This window comes from Garra rufa, chromosome 9 (assembly GCF_049309525.1).
Source record: "Garra rufa chromosome 9, GarRuf1.0, whole genome shotgun sequence".
In the NCBI taxonomy this organism is placed as follows: domain Eukaryota; kingdom Metazoa; phylum Chordata; class Actinopteri; order Cypriniformes; family Cyprinidae; genus Garra; species Garra rufa.
The window spans coordinates 37141540-37158197 of NC_133369.1; the positions used below are offsets into that span (position 1 = coordinate 37141540).

Below are 16658 nucleotides of genomic sequence, written 5' to 3' on the forward strand. Positions count from 1 at the left end.
TATCTAGCAAAAAGATTGGTTAATTTCTAAAAACATTTACAATTTATATACTTTTTAATCTCTACACAGTGTACATGCAGGGCTAGACAAGACAAGACAAGCATTTGAGGTTAAAAAGTATATAAATTGTAATTTTTTTTTAGAAAATAACAGATCGTTTTACTAGATAAGACCCTTCTTACCTCGGCTGTGATTTAGAGCCCTTTCAAGCTGCATTTTGGAAGTTCAAACTCAGGGGCACCATAGAAATCCTGGATATGGAATATGGAGAGAAATCCTGAAATGCTTTCCTCAAAAAACATCATTTCCTTACGACTGAAGAAAGAAAGACATGAACTTCTTGGATGACAAGGGGGTGAGTACATTATCTGTAAATTTTTGTTCTAAAAGTGAACTACTCCTTTAACTTGTACTGAACCCGGAACATTCCTTTAAAGAACACGGGAGGTCTTAACCTATTCTCTTAAGAAGCTGCAATAAATCTCCAAAGATCAATTGAACCAATTTAGGAACAAAAAATGCAAAAAAAAAACAGTTCTTCATAAGAAGCTTGAAAGAAACTTGGCCTGTGGCTGAAAATATAAAGATTATGACAAGCACTAGCGTGTACACAGGTAAACACAGGGATGAGACGTTGAGTCAGAATGGGTAAGTTAGGCTTATGTGATGTACATGAGAGACATGAGGTGCAAGTACACAGGTGCGAGTGGGAGCTCATCAAAGAACAGAAGCAGACAGAACGGTACAGAAAGTGAATGTGGAGGAGTTCAAAACAGAGGGAAAGTGTGTTTAGATGATACAGTGAGAACAGCAGAAAAGGAGTGTCAGATAAGGGAACTGTGAGAACGGGGATAAATATGTTTAGATAGAGGGCTGCATGAAGAGAGGGTGACACTGATAAGACAAGAACAGGCACGCAGCGGGAGGGCAGGAGGGTATGACAGTGTTTATATATTCTTAAGATATGGATTATGTGTTTATGTTTGTTACAATGTATAACACGACTTCATCGATGTTAATCTAAAGAGAAGAAAAGTACTGAAATACAACACTGAGCCGACTAATCTTGCATAATACAATATATTTAAGTGCAACTTTTATACCATTTAGACTGAATAACCACATTAAAAACAACTTAGGACTGATTATTTGATATTATTTAAAATAATGATTTAATGAAACAACCCACTTCCCACGTAAAATTTTATCTGAACACATATTGCATGAAAGTGGTCAATGGTTAACAAACTACACGTCTGCGTTAACTTTCAGATTACACAGAAAAAGGTCACTGAACACACTGATCTCAGTGAAAGAATGTCGTAAGAATGAAACAGCCAAAAGTTCAACTTCAGCTAACCCAATACACCAGTTTCCAATTAAAGCAATACGCTTTCAGGCCCTAAAGAGACCTATTGGGTTGCAAGATCCTAATAAGACACCCCTGAGGGAATTTCATTTCAGTAACTAAAGTATAGTCTTATCTCTGTGCTACTTGGTCAATGGGTATCGCTTTCCTTTCCTTTTTTTTTCTCTTTTATTTCCCTGACTTTTTGTTTCTTAAACCTCTCTGAGAAACAGGTGAATCTACAATTCTGGCGCACAGTTAATAATGTCTATATATTATGGATGAAATGATATCAAAATTTCACAATGCCATAATATCATGATTTAAAGTCCACGATATGATTTTTATTGCTATGTTTAATAAAAAGTGTACATTTTAAAGTAAAATTAGGAGCTCCAACCCATGTTCTTAACTAAGAAAACTTGAGTCAGAAAAAAGCCAGTGAATTGACTTGTACCTGAACTTTAGATGGGGACTCAACCCTCTTTTTAGTTGTGATATACTGTCTCAGTCTGAATTACATTTACACTGGTGTTTTAGAAGCCAAACTATATATATTGCAAAACAACTGCACTGTAAAATAAATGAAAATTATCATTTCAGGTATATTATTTTGTTTTTTCTTTTAGTTAGCAATTCATACTGCACTTTTAAGCATTTATTTTGAAGGAAAACTCCAGCTTCAATGTAAACAGGCTTACAAAAACGCGTAACTGGTGTCCGTTGTGTTGCCAGACGCACACTAAACTTACAGCACATGCAATACACAAGTTCGCTGCATTTATTCACTGTGAACTGAGACGTTCCAAGGCATGGAAAACACTGGATCACGAGCTGATCACTTGAATGACATGTCTTGAAGGGATTAGGCCATATTGTGCTTTTGGTTTTAGTTCGTTTGACAGGTTGTGTGCCAAAGCATAATGGCCTAAAACACAACATTTAAGACCTTTTATGTTAGAATAAGAAGTTTAAATACATTTTAAAAACACTTTTGCAGATATTTTAATGACAGTATATTTATTGAACGAAAATGAATTCTTTCATTCATCAAAATAAGCAGAAAATAGTTTAAACTTTGCTAAAGTGATTGTTTTGAACAAGTATATTAACTTTATTCTAAAAAAACATTATTTTAGCTGAAGTATTTGCAGCCATGGCCTAATGGTGGGCTTGTAACCCGAAGGTTGCCGGTTCGATTCCCACACAGGCAGGAATTGAAGGTGAGGATTGTGAATGAACAGCGCTCTTTCCACCTTCAATACCATGAGTGAAGTGCCCTTGAGCAAGGCACTGAACCCCCAATTGCTCCCCAGGCACTGGAGCAATGGCTGCCCATTTCGGGCAGAGCACCAATTTCGAGTATGGGTCACCATATGATGCCAATAAAGAACTTTTACTTTTTAGAATGTACATAGAATTTACAAAGTCACACAGCAAAGACACTCCCAAACTTGAAGTTTATAACTCCCAAAAGTGACAACAGTTCGTAAAATATACGTTTACACTCAACACTGCTAAGTACGACTGAAAGTGACACTGCACGTTCAACACGAATAGATAAGACAACACAACACAACACACTTATGAATGCACGCTGGATCAGAGGGAGAAGTGACAGAAGTCAAAGAGTTGTGGTTTGGCTGGCTCGCGTGGCACAGGCTTGGCACAAGCGCTGTGGGTTAGTGTAGGACTGCTGGCGCACAGACAGGCACTTCTGTCACATAAGGGGTGTATTTTTAGAGTGCCACTGGTCTCATATCTAGTATGACTGAATGTGTGTGCGAGTTTGTTCCACGTTTCAAAAGTGTGTGAAACTCTCTCTCTCTCTCTTTCTATCTCTCTCTCTCAAACACACACACACACACGCGCGCGCGCCCGCGTACAATCTGAGATGATTTCCCAATAATACAGCATTGAGGTATGTAATGGGTTAATGAAGAAGAACACGCTTACCTCTTTTACTCTGAGTGTTGTCATGGATCGGGTCCGGCGATGCGGGCTCGTCATTTTCCATTACTTTCCTGTCAAAACTTTCTCCGCCAACACACCTCTTTACCTTGATTTTTAATTAAACTAAACGTATTAAACTAAAATTCAACTTAAGTTAAAGAAAACTAGACGTGATTAATGACAACTGCTGACAACTTTAACGACCGGGACGCCGCAGACGTTTTAACAAGCACATCGCCATTTTCAATTATTCCCTAAAAGTTGGCGCGTCTGGTCAATAAACAAACAAGGTTTATGTCAACACGTTCCCCCGCTCCGCTGTCGTTTGAATGTAACCAGCATGAGTAATTGACATTTCAAAGGGAAAGAAAAATCGTAGAGCGGTCCCGGAGAGAGTTGGAGAAAGAGAGAAACTGACGGGCACTTGTTGGATAAATCGACCGAGTGGCCGCTGGCGCGCGCAATGACTCTGTCCAGGCTCGCGCTGCGCTCGCGCTGTCCCGAGCCAGTACGGTGTTATGTCATCAATCATTATGTAATAGGCGCGGGAAGCGCGAGAATAATGCTTTCAACGGACTGAAGAGCAGTTTATGAGCCTTTCTGTCCTGTCCACTTTAATTTTATGTGTATTATTTAAATCTATAGTAATATGACGCTATACACTACAAGACAAATTTCTGTGCTAAAAAAATAAAGTGTGACATGAAGTGTTTTCATGTCATTTAATATACAGTAACTACCAAACTATAACTTAATGAAATTATAATGTTTTGACATTTTAATCTAACTCTACAATTTATCTCTCAGGTGTCTAATATTTATTTATTTTTCTTTTATAAACAGAGCAGCTTCATTGGTTTAAGGCACAAGGCCAATAATCCTTCAGTGCTGTGTTATGTAATGCGAATTCAGCACTGAACTGTCACCAGATGACATGAGGCGACTATGTTAGTGTGTCCACACACTATAACGTGTTAAACCGGTAATCAGCGAATAAATATTGATGATATTCATGCACACTCTAATCCTTTTCCACTTTCACTAAACCTATTTTGTAGGTTTAAAACACATAAATGTACAGTAGATCTCACATTACTGGTATTAAATATAGCCTATAATCCACCCTATCTTTCCCGTAAGAGCGGGCGTGGCCATTTGTAAATTTTATTATATTTTTCTCATCGGCCACCAGCTTTTTTTAGCTGTATAAAACAGCTTATTTTGATGCTTGATATTGCAAACTGGTGTGTTTTACCATGTTACATTGATGTATTATCTCAATTATGAAAACACTGGTTTGTAGTGCAAACAATTTTACGGTTTACTGCACATTGTTATTCTTCTTGTTATATAATAAGGTGGATAGGGATAGTTCACTTAAAATGTACTCACCTTTTTTCCTATACTTTGGAAGACAATGGCTATAGTCAACTGATTTGTTGCCAAAATTCTTCAACATATCTTCTTTTGTGTTCAACAAAAGTTTTAATTTTGGGACATTCTATCCCTGTAAGTCTATATAACATGAATCCCTGATAGCACATCACAGAGACATCTGCCTTTACATCTGTAAGATGGACGTTTCCTATGTCAAATACAGGTCCTTTTAAAAAAATTAGCATATTGTGATAAAGTTAATTAATTTCTGTAATGTACTGATAAACATTAGATTTTCATATATTTTAGATTCATTACACACAACTGAAGTAGTTCAAGCCTTTTATTGTTTTAATATTGATGATTTTGGCATACAGCTCATGAAAACCCAAAATTCCTATCTCAAAAAATTAGCATATCATGAAAAGGTTCTCTAAACGAGCTATTAACCTAATCATCTGAATCAACTAATTAACTCTAAACACCTGCAAAAGATTCCTGAGGCTTATAAAAACTCCCAGCCTGGTTCATTACTCAAAACCGCAATCATGGGTAAGACTGCTGACCTGACTGCTGTCCAGAAGGCCATCATTGACACCCTCAAGCAAGAGGGTAAGACACAGAAAGAAATTTCTGAATGAATAGGCTGTTCCCAGAGTGCTGTATCAAGGCACCTCAGTGGGAAGTCTGTGGGAAGGAAAAAGTGTGGCAGAAAACGCTGCACAATGAGAAGAGGTGACCGGACCCTGAGGAAGATTGTGGAGAAGGACCGATTCCAGACCTTGGGGGACCTGCGGAAGCAGTGGACTGAGTCTGGAGTAGAAACATCCAGAGCCACCGTGTACAGGCGCCAGGTCAAGCCACTTTTGAACCAGAAACAGCGGCAGAAGCGCCTGACCTGGGCTACAGAGAAGCAGCACTGGACTGTTGCTCAGTGGTCCAAAGTACTTTTTTCGAATGAAAGCAAATTTTGCATGTCATTCGGAAATCAAGGTGCCAGAGTCTGGAGGAAGACTGGGGAGAGGGAAATGCCAAAATGCCTGAAGTCCAGTGTCAAGTACCCACAGTCAGTGATGGTCTGGGGTGCCATGTCAGCTGCTGGTGTTGGTCCACTGTGTTTTATCAAGGGCAGGGTCAATGCAGCTAGCTATCAGGAGATTTTGGAGCACTTCATGCTTCCATCTGCTGAAAAGCTTTATGGAGATGAAGATTTCATTTTTCAGCACGACCTGGCACCTGCTCACAGTGCCAAAACCACTGGTAAATGGTTTACTGACCATGGTATTACTGTGCTCAATTGGCCTGCCAACTCTCCTGACCTGAACCCCATAGAGAATATGTGGGATATTGTGAAGAGAAAGTTGAGAGACGCAAGACCCAACACTCTGGATGAGCTTAAGGCCGCTATCGAAGCATCGTGGGCCTCCATAACACCTCAGCAGTGCCACAGGCTGATTGCCTCCATGCCACGCCGCATTGAAGCAGTCATTTCTGCAAAAGGATTCCCGACCAAGTATTAAATGCATAACTGAACATAATTATTTGAAGGTTGACTTTTTTTGTATTAAAAACACTTTTCTTTTATTGGTCGGATGAAATATGCAAATTTTTTGAGATAGGAATTTTGGGTTTTCATGAGCTGTATGCCAAAATCATCAATATTAAAACAATAAAAGGCTTGAACTACTTCAGTTGTAGGTAATGAATCTAAAATATATATAAAATATATGCAGACCCCGTTTTAGTTTGAAAACTCTGGCGTTCCTATCTGTCACTATGAGAATACACTATGAGAGATACCTCGCATCGTTTTAAAGATGCCGTTCCGTCCGTGTTCTCTTGGTTGTGGTCCTTATCTGACTTCTGCTGATGGTCACGATCGTTGTCTTCAGTGTCTGGGCTTCCAGCACACAGCATCTCACCTCTCTTTTAAGAGAGAGACACCCTCTGTCACTACCCATCCCAGTCTCTCTCGAGAACCATCAGCTAGTGCTCTGGGAGATCTGAGGGTCACAGAAGGAGCTCGTCCCCTGGGCCAGCCCCCACAGCGATGGTCCTGTCAGGCTCCCGAGTGGTTTGGATGATTGGTTTCATGGAGTGGGACGTGGCTCACAACCGTGATCTGCTCAAGTGCCTTTCTTTCCGAAGATGCATGAGGGGCTGACAAAGCCCCTTTTACGAATGCACAAAACACAAATGAACAAGGGTGGTTCCGACCCGAGGTTGATGCAGGAACTGCGTTCGGTGACTGACCCTCCGGGCGACGAAAGTCACAGCGCAGGCCCTCGGGGAGCCTCTCGCAGGAGTGCAAAACCCTTAGTGTCCCAGCTGGCCCCTAAGTTATCTAGGAAGCTGACGAAGCGGCCCTGACACGGGCAACCCGAAGATGTGGTAAGCTGCTCTTTCTCAGGAGACGGCGAAAACAGTGTCGCACCTTTTCAGGCCCTACACAGGCTTCTGTTCAAGATGACACAGAAGCGCATAATCAGATGGATTCAGCCCCAGGATTGATTTGCAGCGGTGGACCTGAAGGACACTTATTTTCATGTCTCAATTCTTCCTCGACACAGGCTGTTTCTTTTGTTTGCCCTTAAAACAAGTGTCCTGGGATGTTGTCGTTACAACAGATGCCTCCAGTACGGGTTGGAGTGCTACATGCAATGGGCAGGCAGCCTTAGGGTCCTGGACAAGGCCTCGACTGCTTTGGCACATCAACTGCCTGGAGTTGTTGCCAGTGCATCTAGCCTTGCGACAGTTCCGGCCGCTGCTACAAGGCAAACACGTGTTGGTTCGTACGGACAACACTGTGACTGTATCGTCCCTCGGTCTTTACGCAAGTATGTGTTTCCCCCAGTCAGCTTGCTTTGTTTCCTGAAATCATGCTCCTCGCGGCAGAACCTCTCTGGCGCATCCCTCTGAGGACTCATGTCCAGATCTGTGGAACCTCCATGTGTGGCTCCTGGATGGGATGCAGCAAAATTAAGTGGCCTGCCACAAGCTGTGGTGGACACCATCACTCAGGCTTGTGTTTGGGCTGGCGCCAGACTGCCATGCCCTTAAGGTGACTGCTACCTACTCTCACATCGTCATGAGACCCCGGCTTGGATACATATCCAAGGTTTCCACTATTCCTTTCTGAGATCTGGTTGTGATCCTGCCAGCTGCTGCCTTCGGAGGCCTTGGCATTGCTGTGTCCCGTAAGAGCGTTGCGCATATACGTGGACCGCTCCCAGTGCTTCAAAAGCTCTAAGCAACTCTTTGGAGGTCAGCAGAAAGGGATAGCTGTCTCCAAGCAGAGGTTGGCCCACTGGACAGTGGATACCATCGTCTTGGCGTAACAATAAGAATCAAGATGAGCCGTGCCCCCTGGGGGGTGAGGGCTCACTCCACATGCAGTGTTGCCTCCTCCTATGCGCTGATGCACAGCGCTTCTTTGGCAGACATCTGTACAGCTGATTTTACAGCCTCCAAATTAGGCCAGTTTCTGTCCGTGTGTTGGGTAACAGGTAAGTGGTGGGAAGAGCTGGCCAGTGTCACGCTTGCTGCACCATTCCCCCTCACCTGGGGATGCAAGCGCCTTTTTTGGGCGTAGCAGTCTGACGCCCAAGTTCAGGCCCAGATTTGGTGTTAGCTTGCCCGGGTCTCCGGTCAGCCCCTCTACTGGGCTAGGTGTCCATATGGCTCGGTTCCTGTCGGGCAATCCAATATGTGTATTTTTCCACAATAAGGTTTCCCTCTCTGTAAACCTGTGTCTTCCCTTTAACAGTCCAACCTGTCAGTCTCTGCTGGCAGTCATTCCATCCCTACTCTCAGGCAGGACCTGCCTCATTCCATATGTAGTACTGTCCCAGGCCTGGGTCAGTCCATATCAGTATCTCCACATATTACCTCCCTACGGGCAGGATGTGGCCTCCATTGTGCCCTTCTCGGAAGGCTCGCTTCCCCATCATTACTGCCAAGCTGTAACAACAAATAGGAAAGACTTGAAGCTATCTTTTACTGAAGGTTGGAATCCCTTCTGCTAAGAATGTGAAAGGAACAGCGGCTTGGCTATCAGGAGCGGCAATATATTCACGTCTGGTTCCTGCGGGTACCAGGTTCAGCGAATTAGTGCTGGGTCAATTTTCATTTAAAATTTTTTTAAAAAGTCGTTCACACTATTCCAGCATTTTTTACCCTCGAAAACAGAGACTTTTAAAAACACTGTAGACCCCATTTTAGTTCGAAAACTCCGGGGTAGCATTTTAAGCTATGTTTACACTAGTGGATTTTCGTTTTAAAATGCATAACTTCTGCTACGGTTATGCCTGTCATTTACACTACTCCAGTGTTTTCGATTCTTGAAAACAAAGACTTTTTAGAAAATGCTGCAGACCTTGTTTTAGTTTGAAAACTCCAAGTTCGCGTTTAAGGCCCTGTTTACACTAGTGCATTTTCCTTTTAAATCTGCATTTTAGGGTACTTACGCTAGGCACAGTTGCCTTGAACTATCGGCACAGACAATTTACTATTATTAATATGGCGGATGCGTCTATGTGCTTGGAGCGGATGAATGTGCCATCTACCTATACATATCTATGGGTACAACAATGAGCAACAATTTATCTTTAACAATTTTATCTTTACACAGTCATCAATGGTATGCAGAGCGAAAGTTGGCAGCCACGGCATCGGTTTCAAAAGTCTCCACTTTGGTCTGTGTACACTGAAACGCAACTCTAGAGTTTTCAAACTAAAACAGGGTGTGCATTGGTTTTTTGAGAGTCGAAGATGCCAGAGTAGTGTAAACAACAGGCGTAACCATAGCAAAAATTATGCATTTTGAAATGAAATTTCACTAGTGTAAACATAGCCTGAGATTACCACAGCACAAAATCCCATTTTGGCGGTGGAGAGAGTTAGAGAATCCTCTTCAGTAAAAATAACAGGGATGGGTGTCCCCCTGAGTAGAAGTCATGGAGGCCCTCAAGTTAGTCTATAAACATGTGTTTTCTAATTCTCCAGACAAAAAAGGATAAAAACTCACTTTAAAAGCAAGCAGCTTTTTGTTGGTGAATGCAGCAAATTTGTGTGTCCAACTTGACCCTGAAATCTGCATGAGAGAGCCTTTCACCCTCATGCGAATTTCCTGATCACATGAATGCCTATTAAAACGACTCTATTTCAAAATTTGCTGTACAAAAGTAAATGTGATTGCACCTTAAGGGGGTCCTCCAGCAGGGGGTTGCTTATTTATTGTTTAAATTATTAATTTAGAATTATTAACAGTATAAAAAGCCAACACGTCTCAGCAACATCCATGTTAAGGTTAGGTTTTGACAGTTTTTTGAACTGTCAATCAAATGGATCTCAGCAAAGGCAATGGTAAATGATGGAAATGCCATTTTGGTCAGACCCAGGTTTAAACGTTAACACCACGCATGGAAAATATCTCCCCGCAGTGCTACGTTAAAGTGTTCCCACAGAAGCCATCACGCAAAGCCCACTTGACCAGACACTCAACACCTCTCCATAGATAGAAACCCACCTCAGACTGTGTCCTACATACATCATATGCGAGAGGCCTGTGGGAGACTACAGGGGCCACCACAGAGATGCAGGTTTAGATGTTTTTTTCTATGTCTCTAAGTGAGGATAACAAGGCAAACGAGACAAAAAATTTAACATATATACATGTGTACAGCTCTAGCTTAAGGCACATAAAGTCACACTGCACCGCATGACAGTATTTACACAGAGATGCTGAGTTTAAACTCTCTACATATGAATGTACACTCCTCTGATGTGGACAATGTGTCATTCATTACCGTAACATTGCGGTGTCAGTCAGTTCTCTTTACTGGAATAAATGCAGCAATGTGGAACTCAGACCAAATGGATTTTATGCAAGCACAATATGGATACGATGGATATTCATCCTCCTGGCTTCTTGCTATAGGAAAACCAAGGTTCATAGTGCATAGATATGACTGGTGCCATTCCAACTTAAAACAGGAGATAATTGGAAATGTCAGTATTCACACTTAGTAAATGCATTTAAAATATTGAGGCTAGAACTGGTTTGTTGATTGTTTTACTTATTCATATATAGACAGCACTCAGAAAAAGAGTTATGAATTTAAGAGTTAAGAAATCTAATTAAACTGAACAAAAATAAACGCCATTCCTAATAACACAGCTGAAAACTAAATATATTTTATACAGTTATTTCTAATACTGTTAATACTACACTGTAACAAGATTACTGTGAAATTTACAGTAACTTACTGGCAGCAATTGGCAAGTAAGTTTCTGTAATATATTCCACAGTATGCTGACTGTAAGTTTCATCACAGTAATTTACTGTACTACTGTAATTTTTATACAAGGAATATCACAGTACCATAATTGCATTCAGATTAATAGAATGCTCTTTTTGAATGAATTAATCATAAATAAATTAATTTTTAACAAAAAGTAATTAGTATACTGTACTATAATGAACATTATTGCTTTAATTGTGTGTAGTCTAAAAAGAAGACACGGTTTTTGTCACAAAAAATACCATTTATTGACTTTAAATTGTGAAAATACATAAAATAGCATAGCATACAATACATTTCAATTTTGTATTTTTCAGTGTGTAAACATTTTTTTATTTTGCATAAACCTAAAAATGTATAGATTCTAACTATAAAATCTTTAGCTCCAGTACAGGGTATACATCAAACATTACATGACAAACCAGAAAATAGTTTTCATTACTGCCGCTTGTCAGAGAAAGTATTAACAGCATCATAAAATAACAGCAATATCAATTGATTAAATTTTTAGTTAAGAAGTTAACTTAGCAAAGTGTTTTCAATATATTTTTTATATCAGTGAAAATAAACAATTAACAAACAATTAACATTTATACAGTGGTGGCCAAAATTATTAGAACACTGGTATTTTCACCAGCTGAAATCTCACAGAAATTCCACTGGATTATTACAATTCAGGGCATAAATTTATGTTTGGATATTTATTTATATTTATGTAAACTGATATTTCCTACTTACACTACAGCAAAAGATAGAAATAACTGACTTAAACCCATGTTTAGCTGGTAAAAAACACTAGTGTTCTAATAATTTTGGCCACCACTATATATATCAGTCTTCATATATCACAGACATCAATTAAGCTTATCTTTTGGTATTATTTCTTCAAAGCATTTTAAGTAAAACAGCTCTATATGTAACAAGTGCCAACAGATGACCAAAATGGGATGCAATAATTCTGGTTTCTGCATGTGATGTTCAGCATGAATCCTTTTTTCTTTCCTGAGATGGACATGAGCTGGCATCATTGTCCTGGGCTGGAGTCTTCTTCCCTGCAGTAAAAATAAAATAAAATAAAAATGTTATTAATGTGGAAGTTTATAAGCAAAAATGACAGCTTAATTTTATTTTAAAATATAGAAAATCAGATAGGGGTCTACATATCATCAAAATATTTTCAATACACAAATATCATTATCAACAAACATCAAGGAAGGAATTCTATTTCACTATTTACAGGGTATCTGCAGAATTTTTTAAATATCAATTTATTGGCAATTTATGATCATTTTAAAGAGCTGCACAAGTAAAATAAACACAGTATGAGTGGGGTTGGACAATGTACGGTAACATATTAAGCCATAAAATTACATACAGTTCAGATAAAGGTTTTCACCAGAAAAAAAATCGTATACAACGGTATTTCAGCCTTTATACCATTAAAAAAGATAATAGTAAAAGTATATAATTTATTATATTTATTTAAAATATAAATGTAACTATCTTAATTGTTTAGATATTTAGAAGGCAACTTTTCACATTTACAACTCTGTGTTTTCTGCATAAAAACATGGGTCAATAACTGAAGAGTTTGGTTGCAAAACGCGATAAACGCCATTTTTTGACATTTGGATTTTATTATTGGAAATCACTGTTCAAATGTACCTTAATCTATGTGTGAATTGCTGCCATTAATAAAATTTAAGAATGTACATTTTAGGCCTACTACAAAATGTATTTTTTTCACAAAACGCGATATCCGCCAGACCAGTTTCTTTGCAAAGTGCGATATGACCGTACGTGCGCGAGCTCAGCATCCCCTGGGAAGAAAGTCACCGCCGGTGAAGTGCTCCGAGTTTGCTTATAGATTCATTTAACGATAATATCAAAACAAAAAACATGTATTTTTAAAAAGAGGATTCAATAGGCTAACTAAAAAACGTTCACCATTTAATTGTTAATACTGTAGGCGAGCTGTCAGTCACGTCTAGGTTAAACAGCTGTCTGTCAGTCAGAGAATCAAAGCTTCAGAGTCAAGCTAATGTCATGGATTTCGATGACGGATTGGAGCCGGTCATTCCAGCTGCTGTTGGGAGAAAGAGGAAGGCATCTAAAGAAAATCATCAAAGGGAGAAGACCAAACGGGCAAGGCATTCAGGGGAGGGAAAACATCCGAAAATGTATTGTGGTCATCGTGCGAGTAATGCTGGTCTGTGTCATGCCCAGGGGCGGCTGGCCCATGGTGGGCGATAGTGCATCGCCCTCCTTGAGCCACACGAAAAAAGAGAGGAGAAAAAGACTCTTATTTTGCTAGTCCTAGTCTGCATATTACGGTACAATCAACAGCCTGAATGTCACTTTCCAACCTAAAACCCCGCCCCCTTGGGGCGATCTCAGTCAGATTGAAAATCGCCCCAGCCGGTCTCATAGAGTTATATTGTGAGATTTTTTTTTTCAAATTTTGAACCCTACAATGCATTTCAATGGGCACCGGGAGGGCTCGCCCCAACGTGATTTCGTAATACGCACTGATGCGTGCTCGAAGATGTACAGCACGCACGCGTAGCGAGACGTCTGAATGCATCGGCCATGCTTTCAATGGAGAGGGAACTTGTCAGGAACATGCCTGATTTTAATGAGAGGGTAATTGATCACTTTGCCTGCTTAAAAGAGAAGCGAGCAAAATTTCAATACAAGTGATGTAGTGTTGGGCGATATGCTCAATTTTCATATCGCCCTATCGATACACGATACTATCGTGCTAATTTAATTAATTATCTATGTACTAAATTCCTTATTCGTTTTGTAAAGGTAGACTTTCTTTTGGCATATGATTAAGTTGTGCGTGTACAGAGCGCTATCTGCCGGAGTTGTTCAAGTTACTTTCGGTTTCATTCTCTGCTATCGTCAGTGAGTGAGTTGTAAATGTGCTAGCCAGAATGTAAATGAATGAATCTTTCTTTACCCGTCATATTGCGATAATGTTACCGCTGTATGTCTGACCGTTATCATCAGGTGATGTTGTAGTTCAGTTCATATTGGATGCGGAGAAGTGATGCGCGTGTAATTCATGTTTAGCGCCATCTGATCGCATCGTAATTCTAATTAACGCCTATAGATGTTACTGAGATGACTGTTTATGTTTACTATATAAAGACTGATTATGATACATCGTAATTAATTCAGCCTGAACCAGGTTTTACTACCTCTGTTATCCTAATGACTGCAATGCTAATATAATATAACACTCCCTTTAGAATCTACCAACCTACTGTTTGATGAAAATCTCCCATTTTCACTGCAGGAGGTGCGTTAAGGCGCTGTGGCCTCTCTGTGCGTGTTTATACCGCGGCAAGTTTCTGAAGCATCCTAGAACAGACTCTGTGCTGCATTGCTAAAGTTAAGTTCTTTGTTGACGGATAATAATAATTATCGTCTAACTATCGTCAAAGGCATCATCAACAGGCGATATCTCTGACTATCGTCGATACACGATACTATCGTCTATCGGCACAACCCTAAAGTGATGTGTGTTATTAAATGGTGAATTGTTTATTCACGGCCGTAGCCAGCTATGAGGTCACCGAGGTCCGGACCTCGGTCATTTTTTATATTCAAAAATAAAATGTCACGCTCTTCGAATGATTATTTAGCCGTTTAAACCACCTCATATCACATGAGTGTTTGCTGCGAGAAGCTAGCGCAGTGAACGGGGCTTGAGAACGCGTTGAGTGAGAGCGCGGGTGCAGCGGCCTCCGTTTGTTGCCAGATCCACCTATTATACGTGTTTTTTGACTCGTTTGTCCAATTTAGTGTGACACTTTGGGACGTTTATAAAGTGGAAAGTTGAACGTTAGTTTTATGTCAGTGTCATTATTCTAACGTTATTTTTATAACTTGTTATAAAATAAAAATTCCCTCAGCTAAAAAAAACGAACTTTCCATGTAAAACATTATACAGAATAAAAAATCTTTCACAATCATCTACATGTCTGTCTATTTTGAAGTTTAGGCTATATGTAGTGCATTTGTGGGTGTTATTATAGCACAATTCTTAACACCTCACTAATTTTCAAACCCTGGTTATGGCCTTGTATGTTATATGTTGTATTCTCCAAATGTTGAATTTTAAATAGTTGTATTGATTGCATATTGGCAGCCAAATTTATACTGAATATGTTCTGGAAAGATTTGATTAATTACAGTTTTAATATGAGAAATAAAAAGTCTTTAATTGTAAAGCAGTATGGCTTTTTTTTTTTTTTTTTACTCTTAGAGGGCAAACTAGTTGATGACAATGTGTCTCTTGATGGCCATGGTGGAAGTGTTTCAGTGTATTTGAGACCATTGCGATAAATTTAATATAGCTATTCAAAATACTGTACAGTTTGTACAATTCATGCCTGATGTTGCCATCTAGGAACAGGGAAACCAAATCAAACAATGCAATGTAATGCTGTAAAGTTGGCTATCTGAATTTTATCATAATTTTACCCATTAAAGCGGTTATCTTTGCCAAAATCGGAACAGTTGCCCCCCCAGAGATATTTGTCAGGAGCCGCCACTGGTCATGCCGACCAACTGTCATATGAAGATGTAGCCTTCAACTTCACAAAAATGTATAAAAACGCTACAAAAGTGGAATGGGATAAAATACTCCTCCGTCTCTCAACAATAAACAAATGCAGCAGGGAACGAGTCTCCGCTGATTTCAAGAAGACCAGGGAGGTCCTGCGCTCCTCCCCATCACGATGTCTGCAAGGCTACATTTCTAAGTTTATTTTTTAAATAATTAATTTTAATTATTATTATTATTATAATTATTATTATTACAGTGAAATAATACATTAAATATGACGGGGCGAGGCGAGCTTGTGTCGCGGACTCGGTGCAACAGAGACAAGAACTGTGACACCGCGTCTCCGCCCGCTCTGATCATACAGGTTTGGTTTTCGAAAATACACACACACACACACACACACACACACACAAAAAAAATGGTTCACTAGCTTTTCTTAATGGTATTACAGTAGTAGAATATAGCCTAGGTGGATAGCGTTTTGCAAAAAAAAAAAAAAAAAAAAAAGTTAAGTTGTGTATGTTCTGGCCAAAACTAACTCAGAATCTTATTATTATTAATCAATTTTTGTATATACTATTCCATATTTATGATGTTTTTTTTTTTTTTACCAATTTAAGATGTTTGACAATGTTAAGATAAGTATGTTGCATTTTGGCATGGTTTTTGACTTATTTATGAACTATTTATCTACATAAAATTAAATAAAAAATATCCTGGATTTGAAGAATATTGTGTCTCTGGCCTTCACTGAGCTCAAGTAATAGTTTTATGTACAAAAATTGTAAATTAACTTGACTGTTGATGTCTTAAATAATAATGTCAAATAACCAACATTTCTCAAAATGGATATATCTCGTTTTGCAACAAAACTCTTCAACTAATAATTTGACCATAAACAGCTGAAAAAAATTATTGGAAATAAATATGCATTCTATGTCACTAGGGGGCGCTTTAGGAGCGCTGAAATATTACGGTTTCCCTAGTAACGGCTGTATACAAACAAAGCAGCGCCAAACTCATTTACGCCGTTTTATCAGGCATTATATGTTTACTTTAAGGTTTAGTTTAAGACTAAATTAAAAAGCCATCGACACGA

At 39.3% G+C, this 16658-nt stretch overlaps 1 protein-coding gene across 1 annotated transcript in view; it reads right to left on the bottom strand.

The window, feature by feature from the left end:
• Positions 1 to 3763, bottom strand: part of rorc (RAR-related orphan receptor C) — a 48763-nt gene extending 45000 nt beyond the window's left edge. Inside the window, exon 1 of the mRNA XM_073846533.1 lies at positions 3305 to 3763. Within this exon, the coding sequence (XP_073702634.1) occupies positions 3305 to 3365 (61 nt within the window). The 5' untranslated portion in view covers positions 3366 to 3763. The remainder of the gene's footprint in view (positions 1 to 3304) is intronic.
• Between the last annotated feature and the right edge of the window lie 12895 nt (positions 3764 to 16658).